General features: G+C 45.4%; 1 protein-coding gene across 1 annotated transcript in view; it reads left to right on the top strand.

Moving 5' to 3' along the window:
• The window catches only part of LOC146340281 (protein mono-ADP-ribosyltransferase PARP12-like), a 46,971-nt gene that overhangs the window by 22,469 nt on the left and 2,849 nt on the right, over nucleotides 1–21,653 (top strand). Inside the window, exons 7-12 of the mRNA XM_084811320.1 lie at nucleotides 3,121–3,289; nucleotides 6,176–6,296; nucleotides 10,021–10,114; nucleotides 14,621–14,807; nucleotides 16,905–17,035; nucleotides 20,381–20,532. Coding sequence (XP_084667446.1) covers nucleotides 3,121–3,289; nucleotides 6,176–6,296; nucleotides 10,021–10,114; nucleotides 14,621–14,807; nucleotides 16,905–17,035; nucleotides 20,381–20,532 — 854 coding nt within the window. The remainder of the gene's footprint in view (nucleotides 1–3,120; nucleotides 3,290–6,175; nucleotides 6,297–10,020; nucleotides 10,115–14,620; nucleotides 14,808–16,904; nucleotides 17,036–20,380; nucleotides 20,533–21,653) is intronic.

Here is a 21,653-nt window from a genome sequence, read left to right as displayed (position 1 = left end):
CTCTAACAGATGGGACAACAAGGGCTATCTTTGATGACACCAGCAACTTTATCTGAAAGCTCTCTCGTGATAGCAGGGGTTCTGAAATGGCAAATATTTTGCTGGAATTCTCCTAACAACTTTATAGGTTGAGAACAAGGGTGAGCTAGAGAGGTTGGATGTTAAGGGCTGGTTCCAGTCCAAGCCCCTGTTGGGCAACTCTGTGGATAGCCGTCAATACATCTCAGCCTTACCCATCTCACATGTTTATTGTGAGGCTGTGGCTGCAATGTGATTCTTGCTTAACCTAGTTACTGAATGCAGATGCATATGGTCGGGCTGCACAATGGTAAATATCCCATGTGTTCTCCTCTGAGATTCTCAGAATATTAATGTGATAACTACACCAAGAGGCAGAGGCAGACTACTAATGTGATAAATACAGCAGCACAATTGCTCATTTAGTCATCTGTGGTGACTAGATCACCCTCCAGCAGCTAGGCAGAGAGACTTCACTAAAGCTTTTGTGTTTTAAAGGCGTTTAGGGCTTTTTTTAAGTAGGTCAGGCAGACAAAACGTTTGTGATTTGGTGATTTTTTAAACATCATTTGCAAGGCTAAAGGCAATTTTGACATCTGGGGTGGGATGGAGCTTTGCAGTCATTGCCCCAGGTTCTCCTGCTTTTAACCCCCCCCCACACACACACACACCATCCCATTCTCCCATTTGCTGCTTTGGGCACAGCAAAGAGTGGAGCCAGGCCTGTATTTAAATTCCTGCCCCTGCCATTCCCCCAAACACAGCATCCAGGCATGATGTAGACTAGGAATGCTGTTGGTGGATGCCATGGTTGACGGTACTGAAAGCCACCGAGAGGTCCAGCAGAACTAGCAGAGACACACTCCTCCTGTTTCTGGTGTAAATCACCCATCAAGGTAACCAAAGCATCCTAGCTGTTGGTGATGGCTGAACTGTCCAGCATCAAAGGCAGTGGTTAGGTTTACCCTGAGGGAAGGGTTGTCCAAGTACAGGGCTTTCCCACCGCCACTCCAGGAACGAATAGCAGCCATTCACTTACATGGAAGATAGTAAGTACATGTATTCAGGGACACAATTTTTTTTTTAAAAAAAATTTATGGTAAAATTTTATTGTTTTAAATTGTTTATGGTGGGTTGTACATCGCCCAGAGTGGCTGGGTGACCAGTCAGATGGGCGATTAATAAATTTAATAAATAAATAAATAATAAATAAATAACAACTGGCTTGAAGACCAAACCTATTCCTTGGTCCCAGTGTTTGGAGTGGGAAATAGTATCTGAGACTGGAGCCAGTTTACTTTCCGCCATATAACTCATTGGGAACTCTGAGAACCTTTAGCCTGCCCCAGTATGCATAGCAGCTTTGCCCATTTCTTTTAGGTTGGAGGATTTGAATTAGATTCCTGAGAATGATCTACTATAGGTGGTGCCATGGGAGAGGGGGATGCACCACCAGATGAGTAGCTCATTCCCTAACCTTCCCCCCTGTTACTGGGTCCCTGTGGTTACTTGAAGAAGAGGTAACCACATAGGGCACATGTAGAGAGACTTGAGGTTTGCGGGGTCTACTTTTTTCCTTTTTTTTTTTTTTTAGCAGTGTCTCTAGATCTACCAGCCAGAACCAGGTGCACAAGACATATGCTGAGAATTAAAGAATTCTGGGCCAAGGGATTAGTTTTGAGTACCAGAACTGAATGAGCTCACAGTCCTTCCAGACAAAAATCCACTCCTGGTTATCCAAAGCTTTGTTCATTTCAGCTGTACAGTTTAGGGTGAGAGGGAAGTCATTTTGTTGCTGTTATTGTTAAACAATTGGGAGTCAGAAAGCCATCTTAATTCACTGCAAATCACCCAGAGATCTACTAGGAGCTCAGATGTACCTTCTGCCCACCCTGGCATTTGACTAGGGGTGAACGAAAGTCACTTACCTTTTCTCGCAGCTTTTTCGCGGTGGGGGGGAGCGCTTCGCTGCTCCCCCCGCGAAGTTCAGGCCAGGGGGGGAGGCTTCCCGCCTTGCCCGGCCGAAATTCAGGCCGGGGGGGGAGGCTTCCCGCCTCGCCCGACCGAAATTCAGGCCGGGGAGGAGGCTTCCCGCCTCGCCCGGCCGCGAACACGAAAGTAAAAAAAAAAACAAAAAAACGTCCCCTGATAGGCTACGTGACGATTCACGTAGCCTATCACGGCTAGATCTGCAAAGTCAGCCGTGATAGGCTACGTGAATCGTCACGTAGCCTATCACGGGTGACTTTAAAAAAAAAAAGCGCGTACGCGAATGGCGGCCCCCATAGGGAGCCGCCATTCGCGTTCCTTATTTAGTTGCTGTAGTCTACGTCAATGTTTACGTAGACTACGGCGAAAATAAGGGCAACGCAAATAGCGTTGCTCTTATTTTCGCCGTAGTCTACGTAAAGATTGACGTAGACTACAGCGACCAAATAAGGAATGGGAATGGCGGCTCCCTATGGGGGCCGCCATTCGCATACGCGCTTTTTTTTTTTTAAAGTCACCCGTGATAGGCTACGTGACGATTCACGTAGCCTATCACGGCTGACTTTGCAGATCTAGCCGTGATAGGCTACGTGAATCGTCACGTAGCCTATCAGGGGACAGTTTTTTTTTTTCTTTGATTGCAATGGCGGGGGCGGCAGCCGGTCGAAAGACTGGCTGCCGCTCCCGCCCCGCTCGAACACCGGACGAACCGCCAGCCGGACCCGCCGCCGGGAGGGACATTCAGGGAAGGTAAATCCCGTCCCGGCGGGGGGGGTGGAGGATTTCTCCCCGAAACTTGTTCGGGGGGCCAAACACGTTGGCGCTCGGCCCCCCGAAGTTTCAGGGAGAAATTCTCCGCCATCCCTACATTTGACTGCTTTTCTTTATCAGTCTATAAAGACTGATTGATTGACTGATTCCTCATGGGCTTACTTCCATCTGTCTTTGACAGAACAGGGTTGGGGAAGAGGACTTTGGATCTAGAAGGGATGTTGCTGCTGGTGGTGTAGATTTGGAAGACCAGGAGTTTTCTTAATTTGAAAGGGTAATTAATCTGAATAGTTGGTTCCCATACACAGTTGGACATTCTACCTCTCCTTTTCTTGTTCTCAGTCTTTGCGACCCAGACATCAATTTCAGGACCATGACTTCTAACGGTGCTCCAGTTCGGCGCCTGTCCACTCCATCATCTGTCACCAAACCTGCTAAATTTGTCATGACAACAAAGTGGCTTTGGTACTGGAAGAATGATCTGGGCCAGTGGATTGAATATGGGAACCAGGTCAGTATCCAGTTGGGAATGCCTGCTGCAGGGTTGACTGGGCCAGATAGCCTTTTCTGAAGAGACCTCTCAAGCTCAGTAAGAGCCTCAGAGTCTTATAAGCCCTTCCCCTCACACAGTGGAGACAAAATGCCACCTTTATTTCAATATGGCATCTCCATGACTTCCGTGACAGAAACACCTGTACTTTCTGGGCACAGTGGAAGTTGCACCAAATGAATCTGCGTTGAAAAACAATCTGGTCCTGGGATGTTAAGAACTGAAAAAAAGTGAAGCTGAGGCCACTCTTTAACTCTATTTATTTGGCATCCTAACTGAACCCCCAACTTGCGCTACTTTATATTTCATGGGTTTTCTTAGAGAGTAAAAGGACCTGTAGTGCTGCTCTGCAGCAAGGATGGAAAACCTTTTAACTATTAGGGGCCATTGACCCATATCGTTTGGGAGACAGGGATTTGTGCTTCCCTGGTGCCATGCTTTCTTAAGAAAGTCCAGACACAGACAAGGCCTATGCCTTGTGCATAGGCAAGAGGGAAGGACAGCTGGAGGGACAAAGCACCATATCTCAGGGAGCGCCTCCAGCAACACCAGACAAGCTGCTCAACAAGATCAGCCTCGGATGGCCTTCTCTCTGTCCTGTCAGCCAGGGCAGCTAGGACGGTGAGGACAAGGGAGAGGGCCTTCTCTGCGGTGGCCCCCACTCTGGGAAACTCCCTCATTAGGGAACTCTGCCATGCCCCCTCTTTAATGAGCTTCCGCCACTCATTAAAAATGTGGTTGTTCAGGCAGGCATTTGGGGTGGGTTAGGGTATTTTTAGAATATGATGTTTTTAATGTAGAATTTTATTGTTTTAAACTGTTGTATTATTGTATATCGCCCGGAGTGACTGGGTGACCGGCCAGATGAGTGATCAAGAAATTTAATACATAAATAAATAAATAATCAGGAATATTGGGAGCCAGGTCTACTGGCAGGATTTACAGGCCCAAATATATGTAAGTAAATGACTAGTGTATACACACACGCACACACACACACACACACCCCATACTGGTATGCCCAGCTATATGGGGAGGTAATGTATGATTTTGCAATGAAAAAATAATTAGAATTAAAAAAATCAAGACGTTGACAGGATAACCTGAAAGTTACAAAATAGCTACACATGATCTCACAGAATAACCAACTTTATACAGTGGTTGCCAGGCTAAAACGCGCATGTTTTCCTTGGAAGAAAAACAAGTATAAATACAACAAAGAAGTTGCCTTTGTTGTGGGCGGCTGGAAAAAGCAAAGCTTATGCAACGCTGTAGCTGGATTTGCCCGTCACTTCAAGCCATGGTGGTTTATAAGCAGCCCACAGTAGTTTATAAGCTACTGTATCCCCCATGCAATCAGACAAATAAGCGACTGTGCATAGCTTATTTTCCCTGCCCTTGCCCCTCCCTCCTCTACAGTCCTCCCGTTCAGCAGGGATGGTATCCCAGCTTCCTTTGCGTTGGAAACCAAACCCCAGCGTCCCCTACACTGCCGCTACGTCACCTATGTCTCTCCAATCCACCTGTCTCGCACTAGGGGCATATTCTTCTGTCTCCTGTCTCTGCCGGATCCCCACCATTATTGGCGCGTTGCTGATGCTTTGCTGCTTTTCCACTCTCTCCCCCCCCCCCCGCTCTGCTGGTGGTGCCGATTCCAAGACGTTGCTTCCCACTCTCGCTTCCCCCGCCGCTGCCACGTGCTTCCCAGCCGCTGTTCAAAGCTGCACCCTTATTCCCTCCCGTGTGCACCAAAACAGGGTGGGGGCTCTTAACTCTCTGGCAGTTCGCTGGAACGGGGCGAAATTTTATACGCGGAGTCTCGTGGGGAGCCTCCAAATGCTGTACTGGGGAACTGTGCAACTTTCCTTTTTCATGGAAAAGTGACCAGAAACGAACTGCTTGCCCCCCTTGCATTCCCTTTGCTTCCCCCCCTTCACCTTCCCTTCCCTTTGCATTCCCCACTCCCCTCCCCACTCCCTCAACCAGCCAGCAGCAAAGTAACAATACAGAAATAAAAGGAAGCTGTTTATTGGTATATAAAGCAGCTTGTTTGGGTTCTTTTGCATGCTTGGAACCGGGCTTGCTTAATACTGCATTGAAGCTACTAAGCACAATCTGTTACTAGGCAGATCTCAGAAATGGAGATCTGCCAGCAGGAGCAGACCAGCGGCAGTGGTTTCGACCGCTCTTGCCGAGTGACTCTGTAGGCGATCTTTAAACCACTCTTTAAGCCACTGTGGAGCACCACACAATAAGCCATGATGGTTTAAATAAACCGCACTGCAGACCATGGCTTATCAGAGTGGTTTATTTTGGCTAAAGAAATCACTGTGGTTGGGGAAAACTGATCTCAGATGACATGATAAACCATGGTGGTTTATAAGCTACTGTGAGTAGCTTATAAACCGCCATGGCTTAAAGTGACGTGTGAACCCAGCCAGTGGGTCTTTCTTGGGTTCATAGAATCATAGAATAGTAGGGTTGGAAGTGGCCTATAAGACCATCGAGGCCAACCCCCTTCTCAGTGCAGTAATCTAAGCTATCCATAGGAATCATATATTGCATTAATGCTGTGTCACAGTTTTTCTAAAATCAGTATTTGTGTACTGTATTTTTGATGGTTTGTGTTTGCTTTAATATGCACCAGTAATCAGTTTTAATGTGTTTTAGAACTGTTGGTTTGTATCTGTATTAGTGTATTGAAGTATATCAGTGCCATTATATGAGCATCTCATTCAAGAAGGGTGGGCAGGGGGTTGCTGGGGTTGGGGAAGGAAACCAAGCTGTGCACGTTCTCATTATTTCTACATGAGTTTGTACGTTGCTCTTCCCATTTCTCTTCTATAGGATGGACAACACCAAGGCTCACATTTAGGTTCTGCTGATCTGGAGAATTTATTCCTAGCAGATCCAAATGGTGGTATCATGTTCCAGGCAGGCTCCCAGCAATATGAGATTAACTTTAAAGGTACTCTGCTGATTTACTTCAACTGGCTGTAGTATGTTCAAAGTTCCCCAGAAGGCCCAGTGTATCTAAGAGATTTGCTACACCCATAGGTTCCACTGCAGTCTTTCATACTAGTGTAAATCCCAGGTCACCATGGGGGCCAGGAGTCTGCGAATGATTGGATAAACATGTTTGCTCATTTCCCTTGGCGACTGGAATAATTTTACACTTATAAAATAAATGTACTACAAATAAACTGGCAAAGGTGAACACACCAAAAAGATGTTCTTAATATATTTTTTTAAACATTTCTTGTAGTTTGAAGTTGAAAGCATATGATGTAAGATTTTTCTGTCTTCTCCCCCTGGTGTCCTTTCAGCTCATTCTCCTCAGCTTCTCTTCCTCCTCCTCTAACTATCATCAACTGGCTTTTCTTCGGCCCCTTTCCCAACATTCTTTGCCTGTCCCAGCACACTAAGAGGTCGCGGGAGCAAGCATTATTCCATGTGCATACACACACTGGCCATGTTCAGACATGATAGCTTAATGAGCTACTCACAGTATCTTATTTTGAAATGGTCCATGATACCTTCCGCCAAACCGAGCTAATAAGTTACTGTGTGTAGCGTAATAATCTGCTGTGCCTATTCTGACCCATCCCCCCACCCCTTGTCCCACTGCTGTCCTCCCGCCCGACAGGGATGCTCTTCTACCCATTCATTACATCACAGCAGGGGCTACAAGGAGCGAAATCCTAGTGTACACCAAAAAGGGGATGGCACAAATAAACTCTTGGAAATGTGTAGGATTGGGAACAAACTTCACACACAACCACTCTGCCTCCAATGCACCATCAAAGCCCTATGCAATTACCCCAGAGGAGGGAAAATCCTGGGTGCACCAAAAAGGGGGTGGCAGCTATAACACCTTGGGGGTTTGCAGGATCGGGAAAAAAGTTCGTAGGCAGCCTCTCGTAGTCAGGAGGCATCCGACACACTGCAGCCCTTCCCAATTGCGCATTTCCTCCCATAGCCATTACTGGCATTGATGCCTTTAGTGTTCTCAAAATCGCTAAAGCGCTGTAGCACTAAAGTGGAATTGTGCATCCCCCTGCACACACTTCGCTAGCAGAGCAGCTTCTGTTCTCGATACCGCCAAAGCGCACTGTCACAATATCACAGTTGCACATTTAAAGGGCCTGTGGGTTTAAATGCGCAACTGCGATATAGCAACCGAGCAAATTCCCGCTACCGCAGTATGAGAGACAGCTGAAATGGCTACTGCAGTATTGTCTGTGGCATTAAAAATGAAAATCCTGGATGCCAAAAAGAGGGTGGTGTCTATAAACCTTTGGAACTTTGCAGGATCGGGACAAAACTTGACACACAGCTTCCCAACACTGCAGCAGAGCGATACTGCCCGACTTTGCTCTTTCACGGCGAAGTAGTCAGAAAAGGGAAAAGGAGGTGAAGGCTATAACGCTTTGGCAGCTTGCTGGAATGGGGCAACATTGCACAGGTGGGGACCACTCATGGGGAGCCTCTAAATGCCGTTGTGGATAACAGCACAGCTTTACTTTTTCATGGAAAAGTGAGCATGTTTTTCCCCTATTCTCCCATCTCCCCCTATTCCACAGTTGCCTCTGTTCCTCTTTATTTTTTATTTTTCCTTTGCACTTTTGCACATTTCTGAATTTGCGGGTTTACAGAGTTGTGAACAGGGAACTTTTCCCCTCTATTTTTTCTTTTACGCAAATGCACATTTGCGCATTTTCACAGTAACAATAAGGGAAGTCTGTGATTGTGTAACTTCTCTGTAGTGTGATCATATGATCTGTGAAGGCTGGTATTCTCAGCAGGGGAGGTTGTCATTGTGTTACTTTGCAGCTGCAGTATCGCACGATCAGGGAAGGCTGGGCAGAAAAGGGAAAAGGGGTGGGAGCTTTAGCTCCTTGACAGCTTGCTAGAATGGGGCGAAATTGCACAGATGGGGTTGCCCTCATGGGGCGCCTTCAGATGCTGTACTGGATAATTGTGCAATTTCACTTCTTTATGGATAAGTGACCAGAGAAGGAAAAGGGGGGTGGGAGCTATAACTCCCTGACAGTTTGCTGGAATGGGGTGAGATTGCACGGGTAGGGATCCCTCGTGGGGAGCCTCCAGATGTTTGTAATGGATAATTGCGGAACTGCGCTTGGAAAAGTGAGCAGTTCTTTCTCTATTCCCCTATTTTCCCCTTGTCAAGGTTCCCTGATGATCTTGAGCAACCTTCCTTCTTTTAAACTTCCCCTTTCCAGTAACATGGGGTTTAGGCTTTAGACATGGGGTGACTGACAGTCTAGATACAGGATTTAACTACAATGGTTTACTAGTAGATTTAAAGCAAACAAATTACAACTAAGGGTAATTACACAATAGAGCTGAGTGATACAAAAGGTATTAAATAAAATCAAATCTATAAAACGTAAGATCCTTCACTCTAGCTGCCCTTAGATTTTTCTAGGCTGCCACTTCCTGCTCACTCTTCAGACTCTGCTCTCACTTCAGACTCTGTCCATCTCTCTGACTCGCTCTTGCTGCAGCCTGGTCTTTCTGACTCTTACTGGCTCTCTTTATATACCTTCCTCCTTCAAAACCGAAAGTACTGCTTCAAACCTGAAGAAGTGAAGCTTGAGTGGAGAAATGAAACTACTCCTCTCAGGGTTACCCCTTCCCGACAGAAAACTCCAGGCTTCTAAGTCTGATCCTTTTTCTCCCCCTTTGCCTCTGTAGGCCTCAAACCTTCACACTCCTATTTCCCAAGTTGCGCAGTTTCAAAGGATCAAGGGAGCCTGTCATTGTGTAACTTCATTGTAGCAGGATAGCACGAGGCTGTCATTGTACTCTGGGAAAGCTGTCATTCTGTAACTGTAGTGTGGCATCAGAGAGGGCTGTGCTGCTTTGGCTGTGGGTGTTCCTGTGCTGCTTGTCAGGTCTCGGAAAGGGGGCTCTGCAGGCTGGAGCAGAGCAGCCACAGCGGTTTGGCTGCTTTTGCCAGCCAACTCTGTAGGTGATTGGAATAAGCCACGGCAAGTGCCAGATGACACAAGAACCCACAGTGGTTCTGTGGGTAAATAACCCAGTCTGCAGTAAGGGTTATCAGAGTGGGCTATTTCAGCAAAATAAGCCATTGTGAATTAAAAAAACTTTGACAGACGCAGTAACCAACGATGGGTTAAATAAGCCACGGTGGCTTATATAACCCATTGTGGGTTATCGTGACGTCCAAACCCAGTCAAAGTGTCACATGTTATATTATATGCACAGTGTAGGGCATATGCATTAACCTCCCCTTTGCCTCATCCTTCTCCCTTCCTGAGCTGCCCAAAGCTCAAGCATTGAACTTTTTCAAAGTTTCAAACTTTTCTGCATGTATACACTGCTCAAGCTGCTGTTTTAAAAAAAACGAGCAAAATCGGTCTGGTAGATCTCTAGTAATAAGCCTTACACTTCCTTACTCTTATATAAGGCGCCCAGGAATGGCCTCTTGAGCTTGCCATGGATGGCCTGCAAGGGTGCACAGAAAAGCATTATTGACAGCTGCTGTTTTGCTCTTGAACTCCCTCAGAGGCATAAAGCCTTTTGATTCAGGTTGCCTTCTGGTGTCCAAAGAGCACTCCCTCTGCTTCAGCAACCCTTTTCTATGACTAAAAGAAGTTTGTGCTTTTCTGACTTGCTACATAACAACATGTATCTTCTTTTTCAAGATATGACCCAGATAAATTTGCGATACTATACCAAGAGAGAGGTCCAGAGGCGCCCCAAGTTTGTTTCCTCTGAAGATGTAAAGACAAAGAAAGGGTATAACATCAACATTTTGATAATGTAACTAAGAACCCATGTCTGTGTTGTCTCCCTGCCCCTGCCCCCCACCCCCTTCCTCCCAATTCCTTTTCCGTTTGAGTTGTGTTTTAGATTTCAAGCCTGAGAGGAGGGACTGTCCTATTACTGATCTGTGTGCGCTGCTGTGGGAGCCTCTTTTGGCTGAAGAGGGAGTAGAAATGCTTTAAATAAATATTCTTAGCACCTTTTGCTTTATAAAGCAGACTATCCCTTGTAGGAAATTGTCTTGGTTGACGAGAAATTCCGTCTCCCATTGGCTTATCCAAGTTCATGGCTAAATACCTAGATCAGGGGGTGGGCAGACCAGGCTTATTAGATCTACTTGGGCTTTCCTACTAGAACCCCAAGAGCCATCAACCAGAGCCAGGTGCAAAACATACACTTAGAATGACAGAACAGGGTGCCTGGAGCACTTTCTGAGCCCAGAAATTTGTTTTCACCATCAGAACTGAGCTGAGCTTGCAGTCCTTTCACACAAAGGGCAGGATCCAACAAGGCATTTCTGCCCCCGCCATTTCCCTTCTGCCCCGCCAATTCCCTTACACAAGCAGTGGGTCCCACCAATTTATTTGCTTGAGTGGGACCCACCACTTATGCAAGGGAGATTTAGTGTTTCCTAGAGGAAGCCTCAAAACGAGCAGAAACACTGGTTTCTGGAAGGAGGCAGGTTGGCAGAGTTTCATTATGTGAGCTCCGCCAATCCGCCTTCTTCCGGAAACGAGCATTTCCGTTTGTTTCGAGTTGCCCCAGAAGCAGTAAATCAGTGTTGTGCAAACAGTGGGGCCTTGCACACTGTGGAATTGGCGGGGTGTAAGAGAATCAGCAGGGGCATTGGATTCTGCCCAAAAGTCCACTTTTAGTTACCCTGAGCCTTTTTTTTTTTTTTTTTTCAGCAGCCTAATTTAGGGGGAGATGGACATTTTGTTGTTGCTATTGTTAAACAGTTGGGAGCCAGAAACCCTTGCCAGTTGACTGCACATCACACCAAGATCTACCAGTAGATCCCGATCTACTTTCTGTCCACCCTGCACTACGTAGGCTTTCATTGCACACTTTGGAACACCTCACCACTCTTGGCTACAGGAGCTTTTCACTTGTGGTTCCAGTATTTTACTTTAGAGTGCTTCTGGTATATGTGATAGTTACTGGCTACACTGTCAGAAGTTGAGAAGGATGCAGGCAAGGTGGAGAGGGCAACCAAGATGATCAGGGGACTGGAGAGCTGGGCATGTTTAGCCTCAAGAAGAGAAGACTGAGGGGAGATAGGACAGCGCTCTTCAAGTCCTTGAAAGGTTGCCACAGAGAGGAAGGCCAGGATCTCTTCTCGATCATGCCAGAGTGCAGGACACGGAATAATGGGCTCAAGTTACAGGAAGCTAGATTCCGGCTAAACATCAGGAAAAACTTCCTGACTGTTAGAGCAATACAACAGTGGAACCGATGACCTTGGGAGGTGGTGGGCTCTCCCACACTGGAGGCATTCAAGACGAGGCTGGACCGCCATCTGTCAGGGATGCTCTGACTTGGATTCCTGCATTGAGCAGGGGGTTGGACTCGATGGTCTTGTAGGCCCCTTCCAACCATACTATTCTATGATTCTATGAGGCTGGACAGCCACCCGTCACAGATGCTCTGACTTGGATTCCTGCCTTGAGCAGGGGGCTGGACTCAAGGGTCTTGTAGGCCCCTTCCAACCCTACTATTCTATGATTCTATGAAGCTGGACAGCCACCTGTCCGGGATGCTCTGACTTGGATTCCTGCATTGAGCAGGGGGTTGGACTCGAGAGTCTTGTAGGCCCCTTCCAACCCTACTATTCTATGATTCTATGAGGCTGGACAGCCACCTGTCAGGGATGCTCTGACTTGGATTCCTGCATTAAGCAGGGGGTTGGACTTGCTGGTCTTGTAGGCCCCTTCCAACCCTACTATTCTATGATTCTATGACTATGATTAGAGCCTAGCTGGGGCAGGAGGGACATGGAGGAGTGGGAGAGAGTCCTGGAACAGACGGAGTATCCCTCACTGCCTGCTGGGGTTTGGCTTGCAGCCACCGCTGCCTCCTCCAAGAAAGAGCTGAGACAGCCCTGGCACAAGGCACATGGGATGTGGGATAGAAGGTTTCAAGGGGGGAAAGGACCAGCCCACTGCAGACCTCACACGATAGCACTGCGGTTGGGTTTTCCTTCCTTTCTGGCAGGGTTCCTGTATCCCCCTTGCTATGTGCATGAAGTGATGGGGAAAATACTCACCTGCCGCTAAAAGCAAAAAAGACGTGGCAGTCCTATCTCATGCAGCATCAGCATTTGCACAGATGTGGGCTATGGTCTCCACATGTTCACCTGCAAAATGGGCAATTGCCGCTGGTGCGGGCAGGGTGGCTGAGTCAGCTACTCAGGTCCAAGAACTGGCAAGTAGAGAGCAGGTTCCAGGTAGGCAGTCTGCTGGTGAAGAGGGATGGTCAGATGCTGGCCCTCAGTGAAAGGCATCCCAGACGAGGGGAAAGCAGTGGCAGTGGGTTGGCCCTGTGGCGTCACCTGGCGTGCAAAATGAGGAGTCAGTTGCCCAGTGTGCGTCATTTGCTTGTGGCCATTGGTTATTGTAAAAACAGCTAAACTGGTTTGAGGCTTGTGCAGTATTCCAATTAAAACGTAACATCTGCTATCAAGGTGAAATAATTTTTTTTTAAAAAATTACATGATGGGCAGGTCTTTTCATCACCAGAAAAGACGGCCTGCATGATATGTAACCCCTTTTTGTGGAGCGAATTTATTTCTAATCTTTTGTGTTGCCAATGCAAAGAGTCACACCCTTGTCCCTACCCCAAGAAAATAACAATATTCATATATACACAAATATAAATTCAGCTGTGAACAGGGGTCTCTGCATTCCCGAAATACGGCATTATTTATTTATTTTAAGCATTATTTATTTATTTTAAGCATTATTTATTTATTTTAAGCATTATTTATTTATTTTAAGCATTTTTATCCCGGTCTTCAGTCAGCAGGGCTCCCAGAGGTGCTTACATAAGGTCAGTAAGAACTATAATATCACTAAAACAGTAGATTTATTTAAATGGCAACCATGAAAAATGACTGGCTAGTAAGCCAAGCCAACACTGATGGGCTGTTGTTCAAAACTGTAGGTCTGTGCAGCAGGATTAGCTAAACTTTATGCTGCAAAGGTAAAATGATCTGAAGCAAAGAAAAGAGGAGAGACACATTGTGAATGTCCAGAGAGAAGAAGCTGAGTCAAACACATTCTTAATTTGTGCTTGGTTTTGCACCTTTGCAACCCAATGGTCAGTGGGTAAAGCGTAACTAACGTCAAGGGCCACTGACTCAGGACTGTAATTGAAATGTAGAAAATATCTTTCCGATACATAATAACACAGAAGCATCAGAGAACATTCCAGGTCATTTAGGCCTAGACTAGAACGTTTTAAAAAATCCTTCAAGGCAGAACAATGAAAAGAATAATACTAGAAATAAGATAGAAAATAGATATAAGAATATACAAAGGGTAGTACATGAATATACAATATATGAATATAAAAACAGCGCCGATTTAACTATGAATGATTGACAAAGCAACTTTGACAAGCAGTTACATTTGTGTTATAAATTACTAGGCCCTAGTCTAAGTTCCTTGGCTGTTTTAACTACATAGCATTTTAGTTCAAGAGAAAAGTCATAGCTACCAATCCCGTGCAGTGAGTCCAGGGATCTCTTTGACACCAACAGAGCAAAGAGAGAGAGAGAGAAAGAGGAACAACAGAAGCAGCCTTCCTCAACCTGGTACTCTCCAGATGTTTTGGATTACAATTCCCATCATTCCCAACCATTAGCCATGCTGACTGGGGCTGATGGGAGCTGAGGTCTAAAACATCTGGGGGGTACCAGGTTGGGGAAGGCTGGAACAGAGAGTCCTTCATGGCTGGCTCTCACTAGCATTAACAATGGGGGGAAAGGTGACAAAATGTCAATGCCTAGAAAACATGCCCTTTCTTACTGTGATCAGAGATGGGACAAGGCCGTTAGGTAACTTAAAAATGAGGTCAGAGGAGGACCTTCTCTGTCCCCTGCACATGCTCGAACTTTTCCAGGGAAGAAATGTAAAAAATGCTTGCAACAGGCTTTTTGTCTCACGGGTCACATCAACCTGCACAACATGTCAGTATCTTTTCTCAAAACAAAGCCAAGTATGTTGTGGCTTTTCCAGCTACTGTGATCTTCACAGCATCTGATCTCACCTAAGTGCCAAAGACCCACATTAGCTGTCACTCTGGTCTAAGTAATAATTACAAGCTGCTTGCACAGAGCCAGGTTTTTCCTGTTGCTGTTGTTCATTTTGTTCTGACATGGTTTCTCTGATATATGCCAAATCCAGTGGTTCTTTGAACCTAGCAGGAGCAGTTTAACAATTCTTAACCTTTTCTTCTTCTTCCTTTGCATGCATACAGCCACACGGCTGGTCCAGCCCCAGTATCTACTCCAGCCCCGGTATCTACTCCAGCCCCGGTATCTACTCCAGCCCCGGTATCTACTCCAGCCCCGGTATCTACTCCAGCCCCAGTATCTACTCTAGCTCAAGCATCAAACTACCCTTTGAACTGGGATAGATCAGCACTGCCTGCTATCGGGTACAAGGTAATGGGTTGGAAGATGTTTGTTGCAGTAAGGGTGGGTTCCCCCCAACTCCACCACCCCCAGTTTGATACTCATATGTGTCAAAGGGACTCAGATTGCCATCCATATTAAAGATTCCAATCTCTTGTTCCTGGATATGGGCAGCACTGGCTATGGGCAGCACTGGATACAGTGTTGGGTGCAGAGCAAGTTTCTGATCTCAAGCAGCCTTGAAGCTCACTGGGCCAGTCGCTATTTGTACCTGACCTGACAGGATTGTTGTGAGGTCAACACACATGTGTTGGGGGGCGGGAGGGAGACCAACCATGTGCATCAGCCTGAGTTCCTTGGCCAGGATAAACATATAACAAACCAACAAGATTGCTTATACCTTTATATCAGTCCTTTGGATTGGTCGATTAAGGTTCTCTGTGCTAGTGTTACATAGTGGAATGGTTAAAGGAAGTGTGCTCTGGAAAAGAAATTGAGTGGTGCAAGGAAGGTGGAATATGTTCAGCTTGCCCCCCAATTCGCCATGTCTCCTGTGGGACAGAGGCGTTTTGTTAAAATTGCACTGCGTGTGTTAATCAGCTTACCATTATACATTTGGAACTGTAGTCCACGAAAGCTTATGTCGTAATGAATATGTTAGCCGGAAAGCCCCACAAGACTGCTTGTTGTTCGCGATGCTTTATTGTTTTTCATGATGAAGATAAGACAATTTTCCCCGTAACACCACAGGACTGCCCAGTCTGTGGATGAGCTGCAGCCTGCAAACTACTTGGTCCACATGGAGCAACTTAGGATGTCCCGCACATAGTAACGGCGCAGTCCCTTAGTTTGCAGCAGCCAGGAAGCTAAAAATCGCTGTGCCACACAGCGACTGTTCAGGAAAAGAAGTCCAAATTTTGAGGGCAAGTGGGCAATAAAGTAAGTTCCCAAAGGGCCACCCCGTTTGACATTTTTGGGTATACGTTGATTAGGATGTTCTAAAGAATATCAAAAAGTGTAAACTGTGAATCATGCTCATCACAGTGTTTCATTTGGAAGATCCGAGAACCAGGGGGAGCGTGTAGACGCCTTTGCTTCCCCAGTGCCATTTATATCTGCCACTAGAAGCCCAAACTGCAAGGGGCAGGGGCAGCAAGCCAGGTCTGGCTTTTGCAGCAGCCATTTCCTCTGAGATCTGCCATCGCCCAAAGATTCGGAACCAGAATAACATCTGGAACTGTTGTTGCTACAAGTAGTGGCCACAGATGATGGCCCAGTGACCAGGTTTGTGGATACCTGGAAATTGCTCTTAGAAAGCTGTTGGACCCATCACTGAATTTTTAGAAAGAATTTGGTGAATAAATAGACAAGCGTGACATTAAGAGTAGTATCCAGTGTTCGTCCTACATGGAGTAGACCAATTGAAATGAATGAGACTTAAGTTGGTCACTGTCAGCTTAAGTCTCATTTCATTGGGTCTAGTCTACATAGGAGTAACATCGGATACTACCCTAGGTATAAGAAATCTTAGCACGCAGCGTGACCCTAGGCATGTTTACTTGGTAGTGGATTCCACTGAACCCACTGGGACTGAAAAAAGTGTACATAGGTTCTAGGCTTAATCAGAGGATTTATATCCATGTTTTGAGGCACTCACTCTATAAAATGAAAACAACAAAGGGTCTTGGGGCACATTAAAGACTAACGGATTTATTATGGCATAAGCTTTCATGGACACTGTCCAAATAAGAATCAGTCATGAAATAAGATGGAGATATACACAGAGAGAGAGAGAGAGAGAGAGAGAGAGAGAGAGTATTAATAGGATGTTGGGGGGTGAGATTCAATTCAAATTGTGGCAAAGAGAAGGGAAGAAGTGTGGATTGAATTGGTACACTGTCACCTCTAAGAGGGAGGGCCACCTGGCAGCAGTAGTGGCATTATTACATTCCTAACCAAGTAGAACCAGTAATCTTTCCACCTCTGAAGTAAAATTTTCAGGAATTTTGTAGCATTTCAAGTCTTTAATTTTTGGTAGTTAAACTAACTGAAAATGCAGCGTGCTCCGTTTTTTCCAGAGTCATGGGAATAATTGTATCCAGCATCTTGTGATATCTTTCGTTTTAGGTTGTTGAACTAGGCAGAATGTCTCCAGAATACACGAAGATTGCAAAACTCTTTCAAAAGACAATGAGCAGTTATGTAATCCACACAATAAAAAGGATTCAGAACCCATCGCTTTGGCAAGTCTTTCACTGGTTTGTATCCATTTCATCATGTCACCCGTTGTATCGTATTATGCCATCTTTACAAGGGGTTTCTGAGGGCTACAGTAAACGTTGCATAGAGACATGCAAACCATCCGCCAAGCCCCCTTCAGGCGCCTGGAACCTTCTGCACGATGGAAGGTGCATACGGGTCAGCGAGCACATGTCAGCTTCGGAGTGCTGCCAGCAGAGATATAGTGGAAATAGCCCTGCTCATTCCCAGAGGCCCCTTTGTTGCATTCAAAAGTGAACACCCGAAGAGCGCTCCCGTGGTCTGGTTATTTACTGAAAAGCAGCGTTTGAGGATGCGATCAGGAATGGAAAAACAGGGTGGGATGCTTAACCCTTTTCCCTCCGGCTTTTCCACTCAAAATCCCCCTTTCCAGCAGTTTTCTCATCCATAAGGTAAAAGATACAGGGTGAAATCAACTTGGGTAATGCAGTTTTGAGTAGACAGTGGGAGAGGGAAAGATTAAGTAGCCACTCCCCAACTCTGTTCCTCTTCTCAAACTGGCAGGCTCCTGCAGTTTGCATTAAAAAGAAACATAGGCAGATTGTTCATTTATCTCCAACGTAATGTCTAGTTTTGCGCTGATAATTATTCCTGTGTCTTATGAGCTTTAGTTTAAGATCTGTTAAACCTTATCCTCTTCAGCTTATTAAGTCAAGAAAGAAATAGGTTTGGAGGCAATCTGGATACCTCATATAGTGAAACTCACTTTGGTTCTAGACATGGCCACACTTCAAACACTAAAAAATCGGCAGCTTGCTTTAAAGTAAATGAAGAATACAGGGCTGTCTTTGCTTGCTATGATGCCTCAGAAGCGAGAAAAGCACCAAATATAGCATTGAACGGAGAATTCACCTTCTTGAGAATCTCAGAACCTTTCCACAATAAATAGCCAGCTCATTTATTCAAACCATCTCCTATGTGAATGATCTATGTGGCATTCCTCCCTTCTCCTAGTGAGAGTTCCCTTCTCTAAGGCCTTTCTCACCACCTTCTGTCACACACGCTGGGTTTTCCTCCCACCAGGACCTTTAAGGCTTAGGTCCAACCCATGCTCAGTCCTCTGTCTGCGAGGACACACTTGTTTATATTTTCACCTGTATTGTTTCCTTTATTACCTTCCCCTTTACATAGCCAAGAGCAGAAGGTGTAGGATTTGGTTAAAAAAATTTTTTTGGTATTAATTACAGCAAATAAGTTGTTGAACCATAAATAAGCAACTCTTAATGGTACTATTAATGCATGTTGTCATACCGCAGATTGCACTCTGAAATTGATCACTTCACAAATTACCACAGACCCCCCCCAGTTCTCAGTCCTAAAGTCCTATCCCTGTCTGACTGTCTCATCTCAAGCAAAGCACACAGTTTATGTAACACACGCTCCACACCCCTTCACTCACTCAGCCAGTCATCACACATGTGCAAATCCACCATTCTTCCTGTCACTCACCTCTCTCACCACAGAAATACTCAACATAAAACCCAGAGTTATTACATGAATACATAACCATAACATAGTCTTATTACATACAGAGATGTAACGTCACAGTCTACTTGCATGATCAATGTAACATGTTTGTGTAACACAGTGGCTAACACACTGAACTATGTACGGATCAGGAACCCCCTGGGTGAATCTTCCCTCAGGAATGAGCTCATCAGGTGGGCATTAAGTAAGCCACTCACTCTCCGTCACAGTTTCCTCCACTGCAGTGGGGATAATAATGCAGGTCTACTTTATAGGATTTTTGTAAGGATTATAAGATAATGTATGTGAAGCACTTTGAACACTCCTAAATCACTATATAAATGCTGAAAAATGTAACTTGTGATCTTCCTCTTCACAGAAAGGGAGCTGTAATGTCCAATTAGATTGAGAAGCTGAGTGAGCCACTCATGAGAGCATTTATTTGCACAAATGAACTGGCAGCTGATTATGAATTCTCAGCTTATTTTCTTCTTAAAAATAAGATAACGTTTCTAGTCCTTATGCCTACAAAAATATGCTCAAAATGTTGGTGTGTGGGGGAGAAATACCTGCTGAAATATCAGGACCCAGAATAACTGCTGAATAAGATTGCGGGGGGGGGGGGGGGATCAGTGTCCAGCAAGCCAGTGTCCTTGCCCCTCCCCATGACTAGTACAACTAATGTAAGTTATGTAAAATAATAAACAGTGCAGAATAAATTTGCTAAACATGCTTCACTTGCAAAACTGGTGCAGGTTGCAGAACCAAGTTTCACTCAGCACATAATTTGAATTAAGAATTCGTGCAGAGTTGGAATTCTTTTAGCACAGACATACAACCTAAGAGAAACCTGAGATGTGAAAATCAACGTGTGTCCATCTCCATCGCCCACATCTCATTTACTATTGGAAAGTGGTTCTCGGCAGCAAAGGATTATGGGCGTGCCATTTATCCCCAGTGTATTTATTTATTTGTTATATTTATATCCCACCTTTTCCTCCAAGGAGCCCAAGGCATGGTGGTGTACATGGGTCATCTCCCCCTCCTCCTCCATTTTATCCTCCTAACAACCCCGTGAGATAGGTTAGGCTGAGAGTCAGTGGCTGGCCCAAACTCACCCAGTGAGCTTCGTGCTGAGGGCTAGAACCTCAATTTCCTGAGTACAGCATTCTTAACCACTGCAGCACACTGGCTCTCACTGTAGCTCATTATTTGTGTCATCAGTCACATTTAAGCTGCCCTTTCCCCCTTTCAAGCAATGTTTCCTGTTGCTTTGAAACTAGGTAAAAGGAGCTATTAGATCTGTTCCTAAATCATAGGAATGCTGCTGGAATGAAGCATGTGTCTCAAAGTCCCTGTGTATCACAATCAAGAATTTGAAAAACATGTTAAGAATATATATATATATATATATACACACACACACACACACACGAAATAAAAATATAAATAAATATTTTAAAACTCAGTGCTAGTGCCTCGGTTGGCATCACCACCATAGAGTAGGCTTGATAGTCTGCTCTTAGCTGTATTCAGCTGGACTCTCTCTGTACTTTCCACTTCTTGTGTTCTGGCTATCTCCCTGCATCCCTCATCATCCCCCAGCTTCTTAGTAAACCAGTGGTATCGGGGAGAGGATGCCTCGGAATAACGGTGTCCGCTTCCCGAGTCAGGTCCATATATTCCACAGAGAGGCTACGGCATTAACAGGAGCACCAGCCATACCAGTTCGAAACTCGCTGATTCCATTAGTTTCACAGGGCAGACCATCCTAACAGGTTCATCACCCTAGAGGGGAATAGCTGCTTCCAGTCTTAACGTTTGACAGGAAGTGGGACACATTTGTTTCATAACAGGCAAAAAGAACAGATGAAGAAGAAAAAAGGAGGACAGAACATTGATGAGAGACTCCTGTTCCATGGAACTCATTATTCTTGCTTGGACGCCATCTGTAATGACAACTTTGACTGGAGAATTTGTGGGACCAATGGAACAGCCCATGGGCAAGGTGAGATGCTAAAATGAGGCACCACTTTTGGTATTTGTACCGAAAGCAGAGACCGCCCTAGTTTCCTGGGAGGAGAAAGATTTCTGGGGTAAATTGATCTTATACAGATGACTGTTTTGTGATAACAGTGAGATAAACAAGGATATTTCCCCATTAAGGAAGGAATTTGTTTAGATAGGTGAGACTTTTCCAGAGGGAATGCTTCCAGTTTTGATGTTTGGATGTTTAGAGGATTGAAACCTGCAAAGGGGTTGCTGGCCTCGCATGAAGGAAAATGTTTTTGTATTCCTTTCTTCCCACCTTCAGAGAGGGGTGTTACGAGTGCTAAGTTTACCTGTGTTCTAATTTAACTTCCTTTCATACTTCACTAAACTGATCCCCATTATGGGCAAATTGCTAAAAAAAACAGTGAATTGGAAAATAATGGCCACTAAATAGCTATATCATAATTCTAAGGCCTTATTAAAAGAGTCTAGTTGTATCTTGGAAAACTAACTGAAATGATTTTATTGAAAGAGCATTAAAAAGATGAGATGAATCAGAAGCTAGAATGGAAATGTGGGCAGCTTATGTGCCAGATAAATCAGTTAACGGAACAGTTGCGCTCAGTCTTCCAAGGAAGAGTATCCGAGCCGTACGCTGGAAAGCATAAGATACACAATTGGAAGTGTTTTTCTTCGCTTTTATAATGTGAGAAAACATCATAGTCCCTGTTTAAGGCTCTGATTGATACAGTCAATGTTTTGGATAAACTCTTGTTCTGCCACTTCATGCTCTACCTCAATGTAAGGAGCATCCACCTTGAATACTCTTTAATGTGTTTATTTAGAATGCACAGTCCAGAATAAAGGTCTGAACCAAAAGGTCTGAAAGAAGGTCCCAGAACGGGCATATTCGCACAACCTGCTAACTAACACACAATGGGTGACAAGCCCCAGTGTGTGTGGTTGGTGCACCTGACAGACACCTGGGCACACTACCCACAGTGTGTTGGCTGTCCCCCCCCCCCCACTTCCCCTTTGGTCCTCCAGCTGGCTCCGCCTGGCATCCCAGGTGACTTGGCAGTGGAGCCCGTCTTGTCTGATGCCAAGTTCCCCATCGTGGCTCTGATCACGATCGCA

This window comes from Heloderma suspectum, chromosome 7 (genome assembly GCF_057233095.1).
Source record: "Heloderma suspectum isolate Gila_16-S chromosome 7, 16-S_ref, whole genome shotgun sequence".
In the NCBI taxonomy this organism is placed as follows: domain Eukaryota; kingdom Metazoa; phylum Chordata; class Lepidosauria; order Squamata; family Helodermatidae; genus Heloderma; species Heloderma suspectum.
Note: the sequence above shows the minus strand (reverse complement) of the source record. Positions and strands in the feature narration are given on the sequence as shown.